This window comes from Enhydra lutris, unplaced genomic scaffold (genome assembly GCF_002288905.1).
Source record: "Enhydra lutris kenyoni isolate GAN:26980312 unplaced genomic scaffold, ASM228890v2 scaffoldscaffold9, whole genome shotgun sequence".
Taxonomy (NCBI): domain Eukaryota; kingdom Metazoa; phylum Chordata; class Mammalia; order Carnivora; family Mustelidae; genus Enhydra; species Enhydra lutris.
The window spans coordinates 8,890,474-8,913,636 of NW_019154093.1; the positions used below are offsets into that span (position 1 = coordinate 8,890,474).

Genomic DNA, 23,163 nt, shown 5'->3' on the forward strand with positions numbered 1-23,163 from the left:
CCCCCCCCCCCCCCCCCCCCCCCCGCCGCACCGAAGAACCTGATCCACCACACAGCCTCAGGCCAGGCTTTTCGCTACCCACCGGGCTACAGCCAGCTGCTGGGTGACACCTGCCACAGCCACCCTGAGCTCCACCGACACCAACAGCAAACAAAACCACCTCACCCGGTCCCTGTCTGGCTCACAGCTGTCTGACCTGCCTTGGCATTGCCCCCTCTGATGAAGCCAGGGTCTGGCCATCCACACCAGCTGCGGCCTCAGACTCAAAAGACGCACAGGGAGGGAGGAGCAACACCCGACCCACTGAACTCCACTGACCAAACCACAGAGACCCGAGTGCAAGTGATGGGCAGCATCAGACTGATGGAAGCCACACCCTTTCATTTCGAATGTTTATGCATACGAGTAACCTTAGTTTCCAAGTTCACATGACAATAAGCAAAAGTGACATACAGTGCAGCCAAACAGTTCATTTATAACTTAGCTTTTTTTGTTTTGTTTTTTTTTTTTTGGTTTTTTTTTTTTTTTCCAAAGATCAGTTCCTTAAAATGGATGCTCCTGGGATATGACTAAAGAAAATACGTCTGAAAGGTGAGGATTTCAAACAGTAGATTTCTTCATCCTTTGAACGGCTGACCCACCCCCAGTGAGGCAGGCACCAGCCCTTCCGCCTCCCGCTCACTCCTCCTTTCCTGGAGGTGAGCGCACGTGGCCCTTTCACTTGGAGAAGCTGGTCAGACCCATCTCCTCCTCCCCCTGCAGTAGTGCTTCAATGGGAATCAGATTGGACGGGGTGTCCAGGCTCTGGAGGGACAAAAACTCTGACACATCCATGGCACTTAACGTTTCTGTCTGAGGGTCTGAAGGAGTCTCGGCTTGTCTGCTTTGCTCACAGGAAGAGGGTACAGCGGAGGATGTCGACAGGGGGTCAGGGGGCGAGGAAAAAGTCTGTGGTGGTAGCTTCAGGCTGGGCCCGTCAGGAGGCTGGGGGCTCGGTTCTGCAGGGGGTGGGGAAGAACAGCCCTTCCTCCTGCCCGCCGCCCGCTCCTTGGCAGAGTCCCGGCACGCGCACTGACACTGACATGCCTCCTCTTGTTTGATGATGATCACAGGAACACTGAGGCCAATCTGCTGTACAGAGCTCCCTGTGAGAGAGGCAAGAGACACTGCTCCTCAAGTAGCCGCAGGCAGGGGCGCGAGGGACAGGGGGTACAGACTAGGTGAGTGCTGAGGGCCACGGAGGCAAGAACCGTGGGGAGGATGCCATGCTCCAGGCTTCGTTCTGTCTGACTCTCCCCATCCCCTCCAAGGCAAAGTCCCTTTTCCTCAGAAGGGCACTCGGACCATCCAGATGACCCTGCACCTCCAGCTTTGTTTCTGGCCATTCTCCCTGGTACCCACCATGCCAGCCACAGCAGATGCCTCCCTTTTCCTGACATGTTCTTCATACCTCTGGGACTCTGGGCTCTTCCTTCTGCCTAAACTCCCCACACAAGGCTGTTTTTCTGGAGAACTTACTCTTCTTCTCCCTGAAGACCCAGCTCATCCCCTCTCCTGAGGCTGCCAGCCTGAGATGCCCACAGGCTCCCACCTAGGGCTGGCCCAGGGCAGCCGGCCCACCAGCTTCCTGTCTGTGTGCCAGGAGCTCCCACCTCCCTTCACACCTCTCTGCACACTGCGTGAGATGTGCGGCCTGAGTCCCCCTTGCCTAGGACCGAGCTCCTGAACACCCTCTTGCTCACTCTCGCATCCCAGTCTTGCACACACAGTGGGGGAGGGGGGTCCCCCTGTACACTGCCAGCCTTGTGCTCACGCATGCGCCTGCTCTTTTTTGCGTGTCTGTGTGCTCTGCACACGCACACTCCGAAATCAGGCTGTGTGTGTCTCAAAAAAACTAGAGGCCAGGGAGGCAGGAGAAGAGAGTAGAAGTCAGGAGCCTGAGAACCAGGGCTCTGACTCTGGCCACAAACTCTCTTAGGACTCCGGAGGAGTCATTTCATCTTTCAGGGCCCCGTTTCTTAATCTATAAGATAGTTTGAAAAAAAAAAAAAAAAAAAAAAGGAACTTTTCGCTCTGTATGAGTCTCTGACCCAGATGCTATTTCTTCATTACTGTAATTAGAAAAGATTCCAGTGAATTAACAGCCGCCCTCTTTGGCATTAACTGTGAGTCTGACTTTCTTCTGGTTACACTTAAAAGCTGTATCTGAGAGGCAAAGAACCACTACTCCCTAAGGAATGTTAAATGTGGTTATTTATGCCGTAAGTGTGCTAACTTATGAACAATACAATCTGACAAATGTGAGGTTTTAAAAACTGGGGCAAAGCAACAATGAACTCTGCCTCAAGGGGCCCCGAGAGCTGACGTGCTTTTAAAGCCCCCATACAGTTACATACCTGTGCTACTGGCTACTGGTACTGCCGTGGTAAAAAACACCTTCTCGACTTTAGATGCTTGCTGCTGGGGAGGAAGAAAAAAAAAAATCACATTTATGGCCACTCATGTATGGCAGATCTCCAAGGACCTGAAGCCTGCCTGATTGTACTGGTCATCCAAGAGGACAGAAAAGCCTCAGTGTTCAAGGATTTTTGCACTGAGTGATGTTTTGTTTGTGCTCTGACATGAGGTCACTGCACTGTTTGACATTCAGTGCTGATGGTGCAGCCGGCTTTGTCCCCTACTACTTGGCTGTCTCCCAGCTGCCCAATCTAGTGGGTTCTGTCCACCCAAAGGCTCTGCCAAGGTTGCTTTGCTTAAGCTGGGGTCTTCTCACAGGGAACCCCAGGGCTAGCTTCCCTACAAGGCCTCCACTGCTGCCACACCCCAATACTTCTGTGAGGCTGGAAAGTTCTTTTGTCTCGTCAAGGATCAACCTGCATGCTAAGGACCGGCTAAGACGTCCTCTCACTGGTAGAAGAGCCCCGTGAGGTGTGCTGTAAGCTGCACAGGGTAGCAGCTCCAGGGTGGGCTCTGGCCTCAAGTTCAAGCCCCACCGCCTCTTAGTTGTTGAGGGCAGGCAAGTGATTTTTCTTAGAGTCTCAGTTTCCTCATCTGTAAAATGGGAATAATAACCAAAGGACCTCCCAGAGGGCCCCTGTGAAGGCGAAATGAGAGGAGGCGTGTGAAGCCTGCAGGACGTGGTAAGCCCGCAGCAAACATGAGCAATTTACGTTCTATGAGGCGGACCACAAGTCAGGCCCAGAGGCCACCCCTTCCACTGTGGTAGCACTTCCTGTTACACTGGCTACAGGATTTCTGCTTTCTTCCAGTAGTTACCTTAAAAAGGCTTTGTACTTTATCCCTTTTGTGGGGGGCAAAGGGTCCCTCTAGGCTGAGTCCAGGAGGAGTGTGAGAGCTTCTGGCTAAGTTATAGGAGCTGACACTAAAATAATGGTGGAAAAACGAGACCGATATTTAAATACACAAAAATGAATTGTATGGAAAAGGAATGACACAGGCCCCACGCAGCTCCCCAGGGCAGATGCAGGAAAATAAAAAACAAGTAAAAATGACATGGAACAGATTGGATTACGACACCAGAAAGGCCTTTCCAGTGACTCTGGCACTCTAAACATGGAATCAGGTGGCCTCCAGAGGTGCCTGGCACCTGCTCTATGGAATCCGAACACTCTGGTCTCGCTGTTTAGCCCCAGACTACCCTTCCAGTTCGACGGCATCATACATCCACCCTGGCATTCTCCGACTTAGTACGTCGTTTTCTCCATCTATTTCCTCCTCTTAACTCAAGGCTCACCTGCCCTGGATGGCTACCCAACAAGTCCCGATCCTCTGCACCCCTCACCTGGCAGCACGACGTAGTAGTCAGGAGCACAGGCTCTGAGACCAAGCTGTCTATGCTCAAATCGCAGCCTTCCCACTTATGAGGTGTGTGACCTTGAGCTAGTCACTTAACTTCTCTGGGCCTCAGCTCTCCATTGGTAAAATCATACCTACCTCCTAGGATTACTGTGATTAAATGAGCAATGCACTGAAAAGTGCTTAGTTAGCACCAGTGGGTGACATTCAGACATACAGACATCTAGAGACTGAAAATATCAGTGGTTGCTAAGGGAGAGGGGGACGGGATAAATAAGTGAAGAATAGGGAGTTTTAGGGTGGTGAATCTACTCTGAATACAGTAATGGGAGACACGTGACATCATGCGTTTGTCAAAACCCACAGAACGGTGCACACACAGAGTAGGCCCTAATGTAAACGATGGACTTTGGTCAGTAGTAATATATCGATACCGATTCACCAGTTGTAACAAATGTGCCAGACTAATGCAAGATGTCACTAACATAGCAAACTGGGTGGTGGTGGCCGAGGGCCCGTGGCCACAGAGTGCACAGAAATTCTCTGTACCACCTGTTCAATAAAATCTAAAAAAAAAAAATAATCTAAGAATAATGTACATAAGGTAACAACTGGCACATGTCAGACCTTCAATTTCAAAAAGTGCTTAATCAGCACAGTGAGCCCTTATACATAGTAAGGGTTCAATAAATCACTACTGTTATTCTTTTATTACCATTTTTATTATTATTTGGCCCTTTCCCTACTGGTAATGTTAACTTTGAGGCATTTTAGCCTCTTTAACTAAAATGTTAAGTTTTCATGAAAAAGAGATCATGGTTTCCACTCTTCTGTATCCCCAAAAGTATCATGCACGGTACCTGGTAAATACCAGGCCCTCGGGGTGCCCGGGGGGCTCATTCAGTTAAGTGTCTGCCTTTGGTTCCAGTCACGATCCCAGGGTCCTGGGATGGAGCCCCCGCTCAGTAGGGGAGCCTGCTTCTCCCCCTCCCTCTCCCTCTGCCCCTGCTCCTATGCTCGCTCTCTCTCCCTCTCGCTCACTCCTTCAAATAAATAAATACAATCTTTAAAAAAAAAAAAAAAAAAAAAAAACTCAGGCCCTCAAAAATATATTTAATTGAGTGACCAAGTCATTTCCTTCGTCATCGAAACGAAACACTTCTGTAGAAACTGGCTCTCAAGGAGGCCCTGGGAGCACAGATTCTCTGTCTGACCTGGCCACAGCTGTGCTTTCCACCTGATGGGGTCTGACCATCCCTGCACATCAGTCTGACTCCGCCTTGGAGAAGAACCCAGTTTCCTAAGTCGTTCTTGGGCCTCTGCAGTCTGCTGACTGCTCTGCTCTCCTAGAGGGTGCCGTGACACTGCAGATGGGATCTTCGTTCATGAGCCTGCTGCTGCCTGGCAGAACGGGAGGGCTTGTCCTCTGCTTCCCTACTGCGGATCTGCATCATGGCATTCTCCGGATTTCTACCACTCGCTCATGGGGACAAGGCCAAGAGGTCAAATCACAGGTTTCAGGGCCGATACGATAACCGTGTTCCTTTCTGAAGCGAAACCTGGGAACATGTCCTCTACGTACAGACGCTTCACCCCACCGGATCTGTTCAGACAGAGTACTTACAATTTGTTCCTGGTTTTGCGGTGAACTGGTGGCACCATTTAAGATCCACTGTAGGTTCTGTTCTCCCATGACCAGGCCGGACTGCAGGATGGCTGTGCTGGGCGTCGGGGTGATGGTGATCGTGGGGTTGTGAGTCAGGACAGAGTTGGCGCCCAGGGGCAGAGTCTGGACCATGGCCGGCAGGGGCTCAGTAGTACTTTGGGACTGGGGCGGTGCCGCCATGGCCGGCGGTGCCGCCACCGCCGCCGCCGCAGCCCCGGCAACGACAGAGAGTCCTGGTACGATGGGCTGCGGGGCCTGAGGGTGCGGGAGAAACTCTTGATGATTAGCAGCAAACTGTGTGCTGTGGGGGACAGGCACTTCTGGAGGTTGGAAGAGAGCAGAGGGGTTGCCAAATGCAGCTTGCCGGGAACCAGTTCCTAGGGAAGGAGCAGGCGGAGGAGCTGACGGTGCTGAGGCTGGTAGCAGAGGCTGGGGTGGCTCGGACATGCCAGGCTGCAGTACAAGCGGGAGAGATAAAGATGCTGAATTTCCTGTGGATGGCGGAACATCACTGACTGACTCTGCATCACCATTAAAACTTTCAATCAAGGCAGCTGGCAAGAAAAAGAAATAGAAATATATATACATATCCCAAGCCTTACAGGAGCCACAAAAACACAGTCATCATGGCAACACCAAAGATAGCTGAAGTCCGTTAGAGCCAAGAGCTTCGTTCCTAGAAGGCTGGCCTCCTGCGTTCCCTTTAACGACCCCTCCGGCCGAAGCAGCAGGCTTCAAGACCAACCTCGCTTTCTACATGTGAAGAGCTAGTATGGGCTTCACCATCAAAAAAAAAAAAAATCATTCTAAGGCTTTTCTGGAGAAGAGACTAGACATCCCCTTTTGGCATAACCAGCGAACACACTTTCTGACTGCTGTGAGGCTTCAGGGACAGATTTTCATTCAAACACAGAAGGATCTAGGCATCTGATGCTGTTCATGGATCCTGCCCACTCGCGAACACAGTGGCACTTCAGAAGAGCGAGCTCACAGCTCCTCCTGCTTCTGAAAGCCAACAAGAGCTTTTGAAGAAGACCCTCTTCTTTTGAAGGGCTAGGGAAAGTAGGCCCTCAAGGAGACTCTTGCTGAGGGAAGGAGAGAAAAAGATGGAACCAAACAAAAGGCTCATACTTCCTAGACCCCTCACCAAATGCATATGTTGTTCAAAGGAACTGAAATCTACTTCACGGCGCCTGCCACGGTGTGTCACCGAGGGGGACTCCCTTACCCGGTGCCGAGACGTGAGCAGGAAGAGAGACTATGGCACAAACCTGTCTGTTGAGGATCTTCCTGAATTGCCGTGTCATCGGAATTCTGGAACATAGATTCGAAGATGATTGCTGGTGAAATTGTGCTGAGGTCCTGGCCCTGTGATTGACAGACAGAGACAGACAGAGACACATGAGGCTTGTCACCCTGAGGCAATTTTTCACTGGGACAGAACACACAGAAGCAGAACTAGAATGATCTTTTTTGTTATGTTTCTTTTTTCTAACTTCTCCCTTTCCAAGGTGACATCTAGTTCCCTAAACCTCAGACACTGGCGATTTGGGTCCTCAGATACTCTAAAACAGGAGCCCACAAACTATGACTTGTAGGCTGCGTGTCCATTTTGGGAAATAAAGTTTTACTGGAATGATGCATGCTTGCTCATTTATTTCCATGCTCCTTTCATGCTCTGACGGCACAGCTGAGTTTTGTCAGAGACTCTATGGTCCGCAGAGCCAAAAATATTTACTATCCAGCCCTTTCCAAAAAAGGAGCTTCCTGACCCCTGCCCTAAAAGAAGACCAAATCCTACCTAAAAATGGGATTGTATAATATCTATTACCTGCAACCTGCTCTTCTCATGTAAGAATAATGTACTGTGAATATCCTTCAAGGTCATTACATAATACCTGTGAAAGTCTAACAAGTATGCATGGCAATGAATCAGGCAATAAAAGAAACCTTTCATGAGAGACAGTAGTTATCACCTTATACTCACTATTGTTTGTCACACTGCAAGTTTCTTTGTAATTAAGAATTAAGAAAACGTCAGAGACATTTTTTAAAAAGATAAAATGTGGCGGGGGGGAGCCCAAAAAACATATAATGCCCTAAGGGTCTGACTCCTGATAGGCACCAAATAAAATGGCCACCTCCAGGCTTCTCTGTGGTGAGGGGGAAAGGACAGCAATTCTTCTCCCTCCAGTCTGCCTCTGCCCCACAGCTAGTAGGTCAGGAGGGACAGAGGCAGTGCCTTCAGGAGAGCAGGTAGGTAACAGAAGTCATGAAGCCAGGGCAGTGGGGACAGGAGGTTGGGGCAAACTGGGGAGCATGTACCCCCGGCACCTCAAGGGCTTCAGAGGAACGCTGCCCTATGAAGTGCAGACTGGGGACTTCCGGAGCTCAAGAATGGTCTGAAGTGTGGATTTTCATGTGGAATCTACTGGTTTGTAATTAAAAGCAAGTAACCGAAAACAAAGTACTGTACAGACCAAACAAAACCCATCTTTAGGCCATGTTTTGCGTCAGTGCCAACTCATGTTTAAAGGTCATTTTGTAACAACTCTGCTTCTGGGAGGGGGAAGGATCACTCTGGGCCTGGGCAAGTGTGGTGAGAGGAACTGTCCAGCAGCCTAGAGGTCCTCGAGATGAAACCACCCATGTGAGCCAAGAGGGGCCAAGTTGGGATAGAAGTTATCCTTAGGGAGAGGTAATAGCTGTTAGTGGGCATGGAGGGTGGGAGGCTTCAGGGATGCTGAGAATGTTCTATTTCTTGATTTGGGTGCTAGTTACATCGATGTGATGAATTGTGATCATTCATTAAGCTGCATATTTGTGATTGGTGTACTTTTCTGTATGTATATTACACTTCAATAAAAACTATTTTAAATTAAAAAAAAAAACCCAAAAAAGTGCTGAAGTGCCTGTGACTCAGCCACTGCCAGGCTTCAGGATACAAACCCTGGGGACAGAGTGAGTTTGAGCAGCTCCTTTGTAGAGGAGACCAGAACAGGGGCTCAGAGAGACAAAGAACCCTGGGAGCTGTCTAGGACCAGGATGGAGCCTGAAGCTCTAGATCCAAGAGGTCCAGAGCACCATTCCCTAGGCTCTTCAACCTTCCTTTAACAAAAGATCTGAGCAAACCAAAGCTCACATCGGGGACCCAAACACACATATGGCTGTCCAGAAACCAAGAAAAGAAGGACTTCGTCAGAACGTGTCATTTGGTATTAACAATTCATCATTTTTTTTAAAGCAGAACAAAGCAAATTAATTTAAAAAAAAAAGGCAAATTAATTCAATTACTTTAAGAATTGTGGCCTTAGAATGAAAGAGTAAAAATAAGACTATTTCCAATTCTGGAGTAAATGATGGGTGGTGAGGGCACACTATGTAATTTGACCACAAGGGACAGAGCCTCTGTCTTGCCAACATCAACTGTGGTAGAAAAGGCTTTTTTTCTTTTTAACAAGTACTTAATGTCCCTCCATACCAGGATTCCTCACCTGATGACCCCAGGGCTCCAGAAAGCTCTTTAGTCCTAAATCATGGCCTTGGTCAGGGAGCAGACTCCTAAACAAATCATTTAATACAACCTCTGAGATTAAAGTGCTACTATACCCCAAAATCTTAGGTTCTCCAACTCAGAGGGCATTGAGGCCTCTGGTACAGAAACTTCATCTTAGACTATTAGCTCTGAAATGCGAAGAGGCATAAAAATCACATGAAGCGCTTATTTAGCGTCTTTCTTTGTTCTTCAGATTGGTTCATTTCTATTGCTCGGTCTTCAATTTAACTGGTTCTCTCTTCTGTCATTTCCAATCTGCTGTTAAGCCCATCCAGTGCATTTTTTGTTTCAGATATATTTTCAGTTCCAGAATTTCCATTTGGTGCACTTTTTATAGTTTCTATTTCTCTGCTGAGATTTCCTGTTTATTCAATTATTACAAGCATGTTCCTTGAGCATGAAGGAGCTACTCAGAAAGCCTTGTTTACTGGGGCACCTGGCTCGCTCAGTAAGTGGAGCCTGTGGCTCTTGATCTTGGGGTCGTGAGTTTAAGCCCCATGTTGGGTGTAGAAATTGCTTAAAGAAATGACTGGTTTGCTTAAATTGCTTAAAGAAATGAATTTAAAAAAAAAAATGTCTTCCTCTTTCTTACGTGTACTAATTTGGGATTACCCACGACACTGTAAACGGTATGTTGTAGAGACTCTGTCGGCTTGACTATTCTGTGGATCTGGCTGTGCTCCGATGGCAAACTCGGTCTTCCCTGTGGGGGGAGAGCAGCCTTCTCTTCGTCCAGTTCTTCAGCCCTAGCTGGGCTGCTGAGGGTCTGTCTCACACATGCCCAGTTCGGGGGTCAACTAGAGATGTGACCAGTTTATACACAGAGCTTGGGGTTCCCACTTTGTGGCTCTTTACTTTCCAGGCTATTCCCCCCTTCATCTTCCAGGTGCTGCTGTGGTAGCTCTGAGCTCTGTCCTCTGGTTAGCAAGCCAGTGAGCCTGCATGTTTACCGAGCTTTAGCCATCTTGTCTGGTGTCACCTGGGGCTTGCCCTGAGGCTGATAAGCCGTAAACTTGAGAACATATCTAGGGCCTTTGCCATTGTCCATGTGGCTCCTTCTTCCAAGCTTTTACCTCTGCCTGTTTGGGGGCTGCCCTTTGGTGCCTTCAAGTAGCTGTTCCTGATCATCTGCTCAGCATATGGAGTTGTTTTCCATGGGGGGTTGGTCTGATAAGAACAACTCTGCCATTACCAGAAGAACCCAAGCCTTGGGGTGCTTAGATAAAAAAACGCAGTGTTAGATGCCACTCTCAGAGGATACTGACGAAGTAGGCTTGGGGTGAGGCCCAAGAAGCCTGGCATCAGAAGCGCAGAGGACCCCACTGACACACTCTGAGAACCTGCACACGTTTCACGGCACTCCCAAGTCTTTCCGTTTCTGCTCAAATACCTCCTATCATGTTGATTCCTTCTTACTTAGGCAAATACTCATAGAAAATCTAACTTAAGCTATGTTTATTTACCATAGAAAAACGTCAAACAATGCACCCATAACAACCCAGTTGGTGACACAGCAAAGTGCAGATCCTCATGGAGCATAAGCTCAGCCTTCATACAGTGGCCTGCAAGGCACATCACCAAGCCACGGGAATGGCAGGGGAATTCCACACAGAGTCAACTGAAGCCACCAGATCAAGAGACAGTGGGGTTGTCCTTTAGAAGAGGCTCAGAGAGAAGGCTCCCTCAAGACCTCAATGCAGTGAGTGAGCTCAAAGAAAGACAAAGACGGACTCCAGTCACATCAGCAGGGCTTGAGAAAGCCTGTAAACTGGAGTTCTGGTGAATTCTGGCTCTCCCCTTATATTGGACTAATTTTAAACTCCTCAAGGACAGACCACACTTACTTTTTTACCCCTACGAGCTCATACCAGCACACTACCTGATGGACTAGGCACTCAGTAAGTATTTGCTAAGTGAATAAAAGAAAGACATTTTCTGGGGCCAGAGGTTATTGAGTGAGTGACATGGGTCAAAAGGCATTAGACATCAGAGAGTACAACCTTTCCCATGAGGGCTCTATCAGGAAATAAAATCAAAACAGCCATAAACTAACTGGATTGCAACCAAATCTGGAAGACTCCAAAGGCTGGCCTCCCTCAATTTTCCCACCAAAGGGGTGTGCTCAATTCTTGCACTTGTTTTTCTCATACCCGTATCACAGGTACACTTACTGTAGAATTTTCTCGCAGTTCAGAATCTGTGGACAGAAGGCTCAAATCACTCAGACAAAGTGAGTGATTTGTATCCTGCAAAAGACAAAAAGTTCTTATTGAGTAACAAAAAGAATTAAGATTTATAGTAGCATAGCATGTATAAAACACTTGATCACAATGTCCCTATGGTTGCAAATGTCAAGATTTGTTACTTGGAAAGGTAAAAACCATCCGAAGGGCTATGTGAATTATTTTAATTTTTAAAATCCTGATATTCTTAGAAGACTGTCTTATATTTCTTAAAGGTGGTTAATAGAGGAGTTTAAGAATTGTCTCATGACTCAGGCTCCAGAGGAACAAAAGCTGTAATAATATGAAATTAATAGTATTTGTGTAATTGGTCTTCTCATTTATAAAGCAATTTCACATGGCCTGATTTGCTATTCATATGAACCTGAAGTATTATTTTATATTCCCATTTTAAGTATGAGAAAATCAATGCTAAGACTGACAGTGAACTGTCCAAAATCACACAGCTAATTAGCAGAACACAAACCCAGTGCTTCTGAAGGGAACGCCATCTTCCTCTGTATCACTGTGTTCCCGGCATCTCAGGGATTCTTAACTCAGTAGTGCTGAGGATTTACTTCCAAATACAGCGGCCTAGGCTAACTCTGAACTCTGGATTCCTAGAATGCCAGCTGCGATTCACATACTTTGAGTGGGAACCCTACTTATTACCATATGGGTCAAATGTTTCCATTCATACATACAATCAACAGTCACTGAGCGTCTACTACGTATGAGGTACTGTTCCAGGCCCAGGGCTACGATACTGAACAAAACAAGTCCCCGCCACCAGAGAGCTTACATCTGGGGGTTGTGGTGGGGGTGTGTGACAAAATCCCCAAAGATGATGCTAAGTTTATGGAGGATAAAGGGAACAGGGAACGCCGGGGCAGGAGATGCCTTCTTATTAAAACAGGGGAGGCCTCTTAGATAAGCTGGCATTTGGGCAAATACTGAGGGAAAGACAGCACGAGCCAGGCACGTATCTGGGAAAAGTGTTCCAAGCAGAGGGTTTATAAGTACAAAGGCCCGGAGGCAGGAATGGGCTTCCCTTGTTCAAGGCACCACAAAGAGGACAGTAGAGCTAAAGTGAGAGGAAGAGAAGCAAATGAGGCCAGAGAAGTGACCAAGAGAAATGACTCCGTAGGCCACTGTAAGATTCTGACTGACTTTTGCTCTAAGTGATGCAAGAAGCTACTGGAGAGTTATGAACGGAGGACAGACATTATTTATGGTTTAGAAAGATTGCTCTGGGTGAAATATGTAAACCAGTCTGTGTCAGGGCAGAGTGGGAGTGGGGAGAAGGGGAAAGGTGTGAGGAAGATCATTTAGTGGTTACTGTAGTAATCGAGACAAAAGGTGACAGTGGCCTGAACAAAGTTATCAGAAGTGATCAGATTCTATATATATTCGCATGGTCGAGCTGACATATTGCTGGCAGGTATGGGATCTGAGGGGAAAAAAAGAGGTACCAAGAACGACTCCAAGACTTTCGGCCTATGCCACTAAAAACACAGAGGTACCATTTACTAAGGTGGGGACCTATGGGTGGAAGAGGTTTGGACATATGAAATTTGAGAAGACTGATGTTTTCTGGGTTGAGGAGGGAGGCTGAAAATATTGATCTTTCTCAACTTACAGCGTAGCTATATCCTGATAAACCCAGCCTAAGTCGAAAATGCACTGAACACCTGATCTTCCAAACATCACAGCTTAGCCTAACCTACCTGAAACAGGCTCAGAACACTTACGTTAGCCTATAGTCAGGCAAAATAATTTAACACAAAGCTGATTTTATAACAGCGTTGACTAGCTCCTGTAACTGACTGAATACTGTACTGAAAGGGAAAAAAACAGACCGGTTGAATGGGTCTGGAATAGTTGGAAATGTTACCAGCTGGTTACCCTGATGATCGCAGGCTGACCGGGGGCTGTGGATCATATAGGATCATACAGCCTAGCCTACTGTTAGACCGGGACAAGAGTCAAATCAAGTTTCAAAGTACGGTTTGTACTGAATGCGTATCACTTTTACACCATAAAATCAAACCATCCTAAGTGGGGACTGTCTGTGGCAGTCTAGAGTTCAGGAAGAGATCCAGGCTGGAGATCTTTATTTAGGACTCAGAGGCAATCTAGATGGCTCTGAAAGCCTGCGACAAGAGGAGCTTCCCTCTACTGGGGAATAAGCTGCAACCCAGAGAAAACGAGACCTGAGCACCATGCACTGGGGGGTCTGGGGAGGGGGTCCCAGTGCTTAGGGGCTGTCACCAATTAAACTGTCCTCTGACTGTCACATGAACAAGAAGACTGATCACAACTTAATACAGGCAGCTTAGCAGACAAAGACTCTCAGATCTTAACATTTTTATCTGGTTTTCCAGAAGAAGAAACTGAGGCACAAAGAAGCCATTTGCCAAAGGGCATCCATCTGATCAGTAGCAGAGCTTGGATCTGAATTCAGGCAGCTGAGCTCCACAGGCCACAGCCTTCACAGCTAATGTTATTTTGCCTCTCACCACACAGGGGTCAAGAACCAGGCTCTGGAAGCAGACTGTCTGTTAAATCAGAGTAATTACAAGCTTTGGATACTCAGGCAAGTCATTTAATTTCTCCTTGCCTCAAAAGTTTCATTATCGGTAATGTGGGGCTAATAACAGTACTGACCTTGCAGAGCTCGTGAGTGACACCATCCATGTAAAAGCACTTAGCACTGAATGCAGCACAAGGTAAACACTCGGGAAATGCTAGTTATTATTACTAGTAAGATACAGGGGCAGAACAGGTTTGAAGGGATCCTTTGCTGTTTAAAAATTGGAAACCAGGGGCACCTGGGTGGCTCAGTGGGTTAAAGCCTCTGCCTTCAGCTCAGGTCATGATCTCAGGGTCCTGGGATGGAGCGCCGCATCGGGCTCTCTGCTCAGCGGGAAGCCTGCTTCCCTTCCTCTCTCTCTGCCTGCCTCTCTGCCTACTTGTGATCTCTGTCAGTCAAATAAATAAATGAAATCTTAAAAAAAAAAAAAAAAAAAAAAAACTTTAAAAAAGAAATTGGAAACCACAGAATTTATGCGGTCTCTCCCCAAACCAAAAGATATTACCTATTTTAAGTAAAAACCTCATTTTTCAAAAGGAGGTCAGTGTGGTTCAGTTCCTCTATCTATGAAATAGTAAGATAATAATAATACTCACTTCCTAGGTTTAAAAGATATACATTAAGTGCCCAATATGTTAGAAGTAAAAACAGTAGGGGTGCCTGGGTGGCTCGGTCAGTTAAACATCTGACTCTTGATTTCGGCTCGGGTCGTGATCTCAGGGTTGTGAGACTGAGCCCGGTGTCGGGCTCCACACTTAGTGGAGTTTGCTTCTCTCCCTCTCCCCATGTGCTTGTTCTCTCTCTCTCCCCCTCAAATAAATAAATCTTTAAAAAAAAAGAAGAAGAAGAAGAAGAAGTAAAAACAGCAAATTTCTCCCAGGACCTCTCCAGAATGAAGCTACAGAGAAGAAAATACAGTAGATGGGCTTGGCAAAGAACAGACCAACTGTCTAAAACTCTGCAGAAGAAAGCTCTGCAGTTCAGTACCTCCCATCAGTGGCTCTCAAACCTTCTGGCCTACAGACAATTCAAAAGGGCAAGAAATTTTCCAGATTCTGCCTGGTTCTCCAGTGACAGATTAAACAGATGTATGAAGCAAAGCTTTAATTTGCGTTTCAAACTCAAGTACAGATGTTTCACAAACACAGGTGAGAAGATAAGACACTTGTAGAGCATCTGGCTGACCCACGTGAGACCTCGGGTTACAAGGTGCCTCTTGCACCGTATCTGACAGGAAGGAGGCAGAGCCGAATCAAAAGCTGAAGCACAGGGCCCCTGGTGAAACTGCCGGCTTGCGTCATCCCATCACAAAGACACAGATCTTGACCCTGACTTCTTCCCTCTCACTGTCGGATATACAGAGAATACTTTTTGACCTTTTATTTTGATACACAAACAACTGTTGCTGTTCTGTGTTGCCCAGATCAAAACAAGAGACAAAACACCACGCACCTCTGATCCATTGTGATTTGGAAGTGCATTGTATGAGTGTCCTTTATTGTCGTGACCTTTCATGTGACTTTTGAGACTGTACTGAGTGCTGAATGTTTTCTCACAGCCATTACTGGGGCAGAAAAAGGGTCTTTCACCTGCAAGAATGACAAATAGTGTTAATATTTCCAATAGTCATTTCACTCGATTCAGACATCTACTTTTCCCTACAGAGAGAAGTAAATATTCCTATGAGGGTTCAGGTAACAGTTGTTACAAGTTGGACAAATTACATGTTAACCATCCCAGTCCTAAAACTGAATGTAGAGTAAACACAGCTTGCCCCTGGCAAGTTTAAAGAGAAGATTCATTTCTCCCCACCACAGGTTCTTCTGAGAATCTCTGCACTTATTTCACTTGTTAAGGTTGGATTCCTGAGTCCAACCTTTAGATCTTTTTCCCTCTGAAAGAAACTCAAACATTATAGGTGAAGGCTAAGCTGATTAGGTTTGCTCCGTCCAGGAAGCTCTACAGGTCCCAAGAGAAACACAGATATTTACTGGCTTGACGAAGGTTAAAAGAAAAACTACAAATCAGCCTAAACTCACCAGTATGTGTACGGACGTGAGTTTTAAGGTGGTGGCTCGCTGCAAATGCTTTCCCACAGCCATCATGATCACACCTAAGGAAGTTGTTTAAGCAAAAAGAAACAGCAGTCATATGGGAAATAGGTCTTTTATCTTCAACATCTCTTATAAATACAAGCTCAAACTAAAACACATGTTCAGAACACAGAGATCTGATCGAGGAAATTTATTTTAGAGATGGGAAATGAAGACAGGTCGCTGGAAAAAGTGACGGATCTGGGAATAGAGGAAACTGATGGTCCAGGATAAATATTTCTTGTCCTACAAGTAAGTCACCTGTTGAGAGCTCTGACAATGAAAGCCTTTTGATGAATTACTTAACAGAATTCTATTGCTGATCAGAGCTGATACAGAAAATCTACTACCAGTGGAATACTAGGAATGTCAATGGTGGGTACAGGAGCTCTCACACAGGCAGGAAGCCTAAAACACAACACTAAAACAAAATCAGTCCCAATTACTCTGACCACATAATATGTCATGTATAATGGCCATAATGATTTATTTATAATCTTCAGTGTCAAGATCTACTTTTCTCTTTTACTTTCTTGATAACCAGAGCTATAAGTAATCTCTCCCTCCTGAGAACTCCTGAGGTACTTATCTCTGTGTTTCTTTTACCACACCTGTCCTTTCCAATCTTATTTTATCTTTAAGGGTATACATTCGTTATCTGTTCTAGATTAGAAACTCTTTGAGGGCAGGGTCCAAGTAGTCCTCTCTATCTGATGTAGTTCTTCCACACAGCAGGCATTCAGTTAACTATTTATATGAATGAATGCATTTTCTTGTAAGCCAAAATATTTTCTTTCTTTAAAGAGAAAGCTTCTCTGGAGCATTTTACTTCTTAATTATATATAATCATGTGTCTAAATTCCCATCTAATATTCAAGAAAAATTAGCAGTTTCAATCATCACAAAAATGCATGTGATTGAATAAAAATTAAGAGTCCCCTCAACAGCCCTATGGGGGAAAAAGTAACCCAAGCTTCCCAGAATCTGGAGAGTAACCAACTAGAATCTAAATACTCTTGCTTTTAGGGGTGCCTGGCTGGCTCAATAGGTAGAGCATGCGACTCTTGATCTCGGGGTTGTGAGTTCAAGCCCCATGTTGGGCATATAGCTTACTTACTTACTTACTTACTAACTAACTAACTAAATACTCTTGCCCTTAGAGGGGCTAGGACTCAGGAATGAAACTTAAATTTTCGAACACAATTCCATTCAGTTGATGTTTAAGAGTTGACTGCCCTGGGACGCCTGGGTGGCTCAGTTGGTTAAGCAGCTGCCTTCAGCTCAGGTCATGATCCTGGGGTCCTGGGATTGAGTCCCACATCGGGCTCCTTGCTTGGCAGGGAGCTTGCTTCCTCCTCTCTCTCTGCTTGCCTCTCTGCCTGCTTGTGTGTACTCTCTCTCTGACAAATAAATAAAATCTTAAAAAAAAAAAAAAAAAAGTTGACTGCCCCATGCGGGGCCTGGGTGGCTCAGATGGTTGGGCATCTGCCTTCGGCTCAGGTCATGTCTCAAGGTCCTGGCATCGAGTCCCGCACTGGGCTCCCTGCTTGGTGGGGTGTCTGCTTCTCCCTCTCCCTCTGCTGTTCCCCCTGGCTGTGCTCTCTTACTCTGTCAAGTAAATAAATAAAATCTTAAAAAGAAAAAAATAGTTGACTGCCCCTGAAGACAAGGGCAAATTCTAAGGATGCTGATGAGATGAGTGACTTGAGAGAGGAAAGGTAGCATTGTGATGCCATGTATGTAACAGCAGTCTCTCCTGCCACACTTCAGAGACAATGTTTATGAGCAATTTTCAGTAATACATCTATACTGTACTTAGGGAGAATCCTTACAAGCTGATTATCTTATTTTTAAAATGTCATATAATCATTTTGTTCAAAATTTGAACATTTGTTGAAAATGTTTTTGAACCCCTACTGAATGCCCAGAACCACACCCTATGCTGTGAGCGGAGAAGAAGGTAGATGATACACATCCTTCCTTCAGGGTTACATACACATTTACACGTGGATGTGTTCAATATACACATGGGCACACGTATATATAGACTGAAATTCAAACAAAAATGGTTGCTCCTATATGTGTGTATACAGACGCATTACAAGGCAACAACTAAACATGCAACAAAATAAAAAATCTGCATTCTTACCCTTCATCTCCCCTCTCATCTCCTCCTCTACCCACCTAGATATTTAGGTAGCTCTCCTTTCCAGTGTGCTTGAAGTCATCTATGCACCTTGTTCTCATACTGTTACTTATTACTTTCTCACCAGACTACGTTCCCAAAAGAAGAGCATGTGTCTTAGTATTTCTCTAGCACCAAAGAAGTGCCTCGCAGTGAGTTTCAAGAAATGCCTGTTGAGAAAGGTAAAGCCTGAGGCAGAAAGGCCATCACTAGGGTCCCGAGTAAGGATGCTCTTAGAATCCATCACCACTCCCTCCTGTATGCAGGAGTCGGTTGTGGCCGCCAAAGAACTAGCAGAGGGAATTTTCTTTCTGCTTCGAAAAATGTCAGTGCCCATGGAGACATCCAGCTGCAACCTGGTCAGCGACAAACAGAGAGCAGTTCGACTCACCGAAATGGCTTTTCTCCTGTATGGGTTCGGATGTGCTTCCTCAGATCGCTGAGTGTGGTGAAGTACTTGCTGCAGCCTTCGGATTCACAGTTAAACGTTTTCCCTGTGTGAAGCCTCTGATGTGCTTTCAGCCTGAGAGACAGCCCAAGAGACAAAGTCCCTCCGGCATTTGCATAATGTAGGACAGAGCCTCCCCACCCCCGTCAGCTTAACGTGCTTCAGGATCCAGGGCGTAAGAACTCTATAACCTTAATATACTAGTATCCCCAGTTTTCTTGCTTGAAGAGAAATTCAGAGAAGTATGTAGCCTAGTGGTAGGAGTGTGACTGTACAGCCAAACTGCCTAGGACTCAAATCCTGGTCCCACTTCCTACTGGGTGGGGCCCTCCAAACAGTTACAGAACCTCTCCGCTTCTGCTTACTATCAGCGCTGTGAGGATTCGCACTCAGAACAGTGCTTAGCGCAGGGTGAGTGCTTCCTAAGTGTTAGATCTTGCCAAAGTTGAAGACTAACAGGAGTCTCCTGATACAAACAGCGTAAAAGAGAACTGGCCAAAGTGTGGTAGAAAGAAGTTAACTTCAAGGTGATGAAGGAAAGAAAATGACAGAAGCCTTTGGACAAGATCCTGAGCCAAGGGGAAGCAACAGTGCAAGTATTAAAATCCCCAGGCCAATATGTCACTCCGGGAGAGGCAAATCTGAATATAAAATGTACTATCCTTTTTAACCAACCCCATATAGGTCAATCTTTAAGTAACAAGTTCCTCCAGCGAATTTTAAACAGTTGGGAGAGCACAGCTGTGCATTTCATTTTTTAATTTTTTTAAGTAGGTGCCACACCCAGCGCAAAGCCCAGCACAGGGCTTGCACTCACGGACCCGAGATCAAGATCTGAGCTGAGACCAAAAGTTGGATGCTTAATGGACTGAGCCCCCCAGGCGCCCCCCCAGCTGTGCCCTTTTGAGCGCTAGAAGCGCCCATCTGCACTGGGCAAGGAGAGGACTCTGTAATCACAAGGGCAGGGGCCGGAGGAGAGGCCGACCTGTACAGCGTGTTGAACGCCTTCTCACAGCCCTGCACGTCGCACTCAAATGGCTTCTCCTTCGTGTGCACTCGCACATGGATCCTGAGGCTGTAGGAGGTGAGGAAGGCCTTGCCACAGCCCTCCTGATTGCAGACAAACGTGTACTCTCCTCGGTGAGTCTTCTGATGGGTGCGCAGGTTGCCTGCTGTGCTGTAGGTGCGGGGACAGCCCTCAAAGGTGCACTGGTACCGCTTTACCTGGCAGACAAAGGACACCTCATCAACAGGACGAAAGACCTGCCCAACGCCTAACTCCTCCCAGAGTCTGGCTCCCAAGAAATGTGGACGACACACTGAGGCTCCTATCATAAGCACAGAAAACCACCTCTAGCAACAAAGCAAGGGAATCTTCCCCTTGATCGAATCACGCCAGAACAAAAGGTAAGTCATAAGGATGAGATAAGCCTATAGGCAGATGAATATTCTAAATGAATATAATAAAGGGGTTTTCAGACTCTAGTATATGTCTGGCATCTAAAGGTGGGTCCATACTGTCTCAATCACCTATATCAAAATAACATTTTGCTTTTTTTTTTTTTTTTTAAGGTTTCTTTATTTTAGAAAGAGAAAGAGAGACTCAGACTGTGTGTGCAGGGGGTGGGGACAGAGAGAGTCTTAAGCAGACTCCACGCTGAGCACGGAGCCTGCTGTAGGGCTCGATCTCATGACCCTGAGATCACATGACCCTGAGATCATAACCTGAGCCCAAAACAAGGGCTGAGCTGGATGCTTGAGTGACTGCACCCCACAGGCATCCCTTGGCTTTGTTTTCAGGCTTGATTAAACAACCCTGCCTTATGGCAGCCCACCTTGACTGGAACTGACCAATGTTAAACTGGGTCTAAACCACCCTGACACTGATATACTCAGTCATCAAGCAGTATCTCCCAACATAGCTTCCACTGCAAAGTTTCAAGTCCACGAAATGAAAATACTGTATTATGAATTTCTCAGAGTATTTGCTGGTATATGACATTTCTCAAAATGCCAGCCTCTCGGTTTCACTTTCACCGCCAAACTTCTTGAGAGGGTGGTATACATGTGTGCCTCCATCTCCCTCAATGCCCACATACTCCTTAACAACTTGGCAAGCTGCTTTCACTGCATGAAATTATTCTCTTGCACTTCCCAGTGGCCAAACCCTTCCATCCTTCGCCATTTGCCTTCCCTTATTTGCAAACCTCTCCCATCGCCCTCCCCTCCCGAAAACCTGTCCTTCACAGCACAGCAATTCCACACGGCTCTCTTTATCTTCTTCTCCTCCTCTGAGCCACGCCTTTCCCTTCCCAGTGATACGTAGGTTTATTCTGGAACTTATCACTCCCCTCCAGACCCTCCCCAGCCTGCCCCCGTGCAGTGGGAAGCAGCTTCAGATGTGGCTGGAGGAGACTGAATTTCTGGCACTTATGTTCAAGACCTTCAGCAGGTCATTCTGCTTTGCTGAGCCTCAGTCCTTTATTTCTCAAATGAGTATTTTTTTTTAAAGATTTTATTTATTTATTTGACAGAGAGAGAGATCACAAGGAGGCAGAGAGGCAGGCAGAGAAAGAGCGGGGGAAGCAGGCTCCCTGCTGAGCAGAGAGCCCGATGCGGGGCTCGATCCCAGGACCCCGAGATCATGACCTGAAACAAAGGCAGAGGCTTTAACCCACTGAGCCACCCAGGCGCCCCTCAAATGAATATTAATGCGTGCCCCGCCTGTCTCACAGTGCTATAGAGTGGAATGAAATGAGATCAAACATTTGTGAGACCCCGCGGTAAGAGACGTGATGCCGTACACACCAGGGTGCTAGCACAGTCTACTCTTCAGCTTTCACCCACATCTCCATCCTCTGACCCGATCTTGCTCCAAAGCCTCAGTCCGCATCTCCAGCTACACCGTTAGTACTCCTTGCTCAGTTACTGAACTAGCAGGTCCCAGACAAAGGAACCAGACAAAAATCGCTGCTTTTAAGGAGTGCCAATTTTTAGGAGGCGGATGTGCACGAATTATTACAAACTGTGCCGAGCCGGACAACAGGTATTTGCCCAAGGGGGCTGGGGAATATAAAAAGGGGAAACCTAACCCTTCTTGGAAAGACTGGGAGTGGTAAAGGTTCAGAAGCTGAGGTCCTCTCTCTGAAGTGGGTTGTTTTTTTTTTTTTTCCCAGTTGCCTGTTTTAGGGGTAAACTGAAAACGTGTTCTGCAGATAAACCAGGAAGAGAGGAACATTCTAAAAAGTGCGGGGACACAGGGCACCTGGGTGGCTCAGTAGGTTACACATCTGACTTCAGCTCAAGTCATGATCTCAGGGATGTGAGATTGAGCCCCATATTGGGCTCGCTGCTGGGTCAGGAGTCTGCTTCTCCCTCTCCCTCTGCAACCCCCTCTCAGATAAAAAACAAAGAGGTGACACCTTGGGAACTGCATGGAAAGAAGAATAGGTGTGCTGGTACAGGGAACCACAAACATACCTGCAGCATGTAAGAGGCTAGAAGGAGAAGAATCTAGAAAAATAAGGTGAGGCCTCCTTAGTCAAGCCATGGAATAGAAGAATAGAACAATGGGGGCTCACCAACAGATTTCAACCAAGAGAGCAACATATCAGATCTGCAGTTTAGGAGAGATCCTTCTGGTAGCCTGGTGGAAGATGGACTGGAAGGGTAAAAGAACAGAAAAAGGTAAAGAGACTGGGAAGAAGAATAATAGTCCAGGAGGAGGATAAGAAGAACCTCAACGGAGAAGTGAGCATGGACAGTATGAAAGATGAATTCCAGAGAAATTAAAGGGGGAGGAATGACTGGCCGTAGTGGAAACTGGGTACTGAGGAGCGGAAGGGGTTAGGGGGAGGCAAAGTCGAGGTCAAGAGCATGGCCTGGATGACTAAACAGATGGTCACGCCACCAAGGTGGGGCTGGATGGAGGGTGGAGAAGAGGTGATGAGTTGGCTGTGAAGTGCTGCCAGGACTTCCAGGTAGAAACTTCTAGTAGATAGACATACAGGCTGGAAGCTGAAAGGAAAGCCTACGGCAGGAGTCATCGGTACACAGAGCTGACTTTACCTATATACCAAAGCAGGCTCGGGTTCTGCCACTTATTGTGTAATCTTGGGAAAATTACTTAAGCATACTAAGCCTCACTTTCCTTATTTATAACATGAAGGAACCTATCTTTTTAGGTTTGTTGTAAGGATCAGGAATAATCTGCAGAAAGCATTTAAACATAGTGACAGGAATATCACAGGCACACAATAAAATAACAGCTCTTGAAAGAGGACAAAGGCTAAACCTCAGTAAGTCACCAATGCATAAGGTGCTGGTAAAAGAAGAGAAGCCACTACGGGTGAGTGGGGAGAGGGGCGGGGAAAACAGGAAGAGTCGCCAAGGACAATGATGGCACAGAAGCCAACAGAGAAAGAATCTCAGGGAAGAAGAATGATCAAGACATGAAATGTCCGAGAAAGTAAGGAAGACATGACTGAGGAAACTCCTGGATCCAGCGCTAGGAATCACTAATGGCTTAGCAAGTCTAGTTTTCACGGACTACTGGGGCCTGAAGTCTGGGAGAAGGTGAATAAA

The 23,163-nt window shown here is 46.5% G+C and overlaps 1 protein-coding gene across 2 annotated transcripts in view; it reads right to left on the reverse strand.

Annotated features, from left to right (window-relative positions):
- Positions 1-31: 31 nt before the first annotated feature.
- LOC111143102 (metal regulatory transcription factor 1) overlaps positions 32-23,163 on the reverse strand; it is a 36,433-nt gene continuing 13,301 nt past the window's right edge. Inside the window, exons 3-11 of one of the 2 annotated variants that reach the window (XM_022496577.1) lie at positions 19,565-19,803; positions 18,523-18,654; positions 15,893-15,966; positions 15,306-15,442; positions 11,210-11,284; positions 6,754-6,850; positions 5,441-6,036; positions 2,397-2,460; positions 32-1,145 (exon numbers count right to left, since the gene is read on the reverse strand). In XM_022496577.1, coding sequence (XP_022352285.1) covers positions 718-1,145; positions 2,397-2,460; positions 5,441-6,036; positions 6,754-6,850; positions 11,210-11,284; positions 15,306-15,442; positions 15,893-15,966; positions 18,523-18,654; positions 19,565-19,803 — 1,842 coding nt within the window. In that variant the 3' untranslated portion in view covers positions 32-717. Of the gene's footprint in view, positions 1,146-2,396; positions 2,461-5,440; positions 6,037-6,753; positions 6,851-11,203; positions 11,285-15,305; positions 15,443-15,892; positions 15,967-18,522; positions 18,655-19,564; positions 19,804-23,163 lie in introns of both variants that reach the window. The other variant, XM_022496578.1, reaches the window with a different exon arrangement.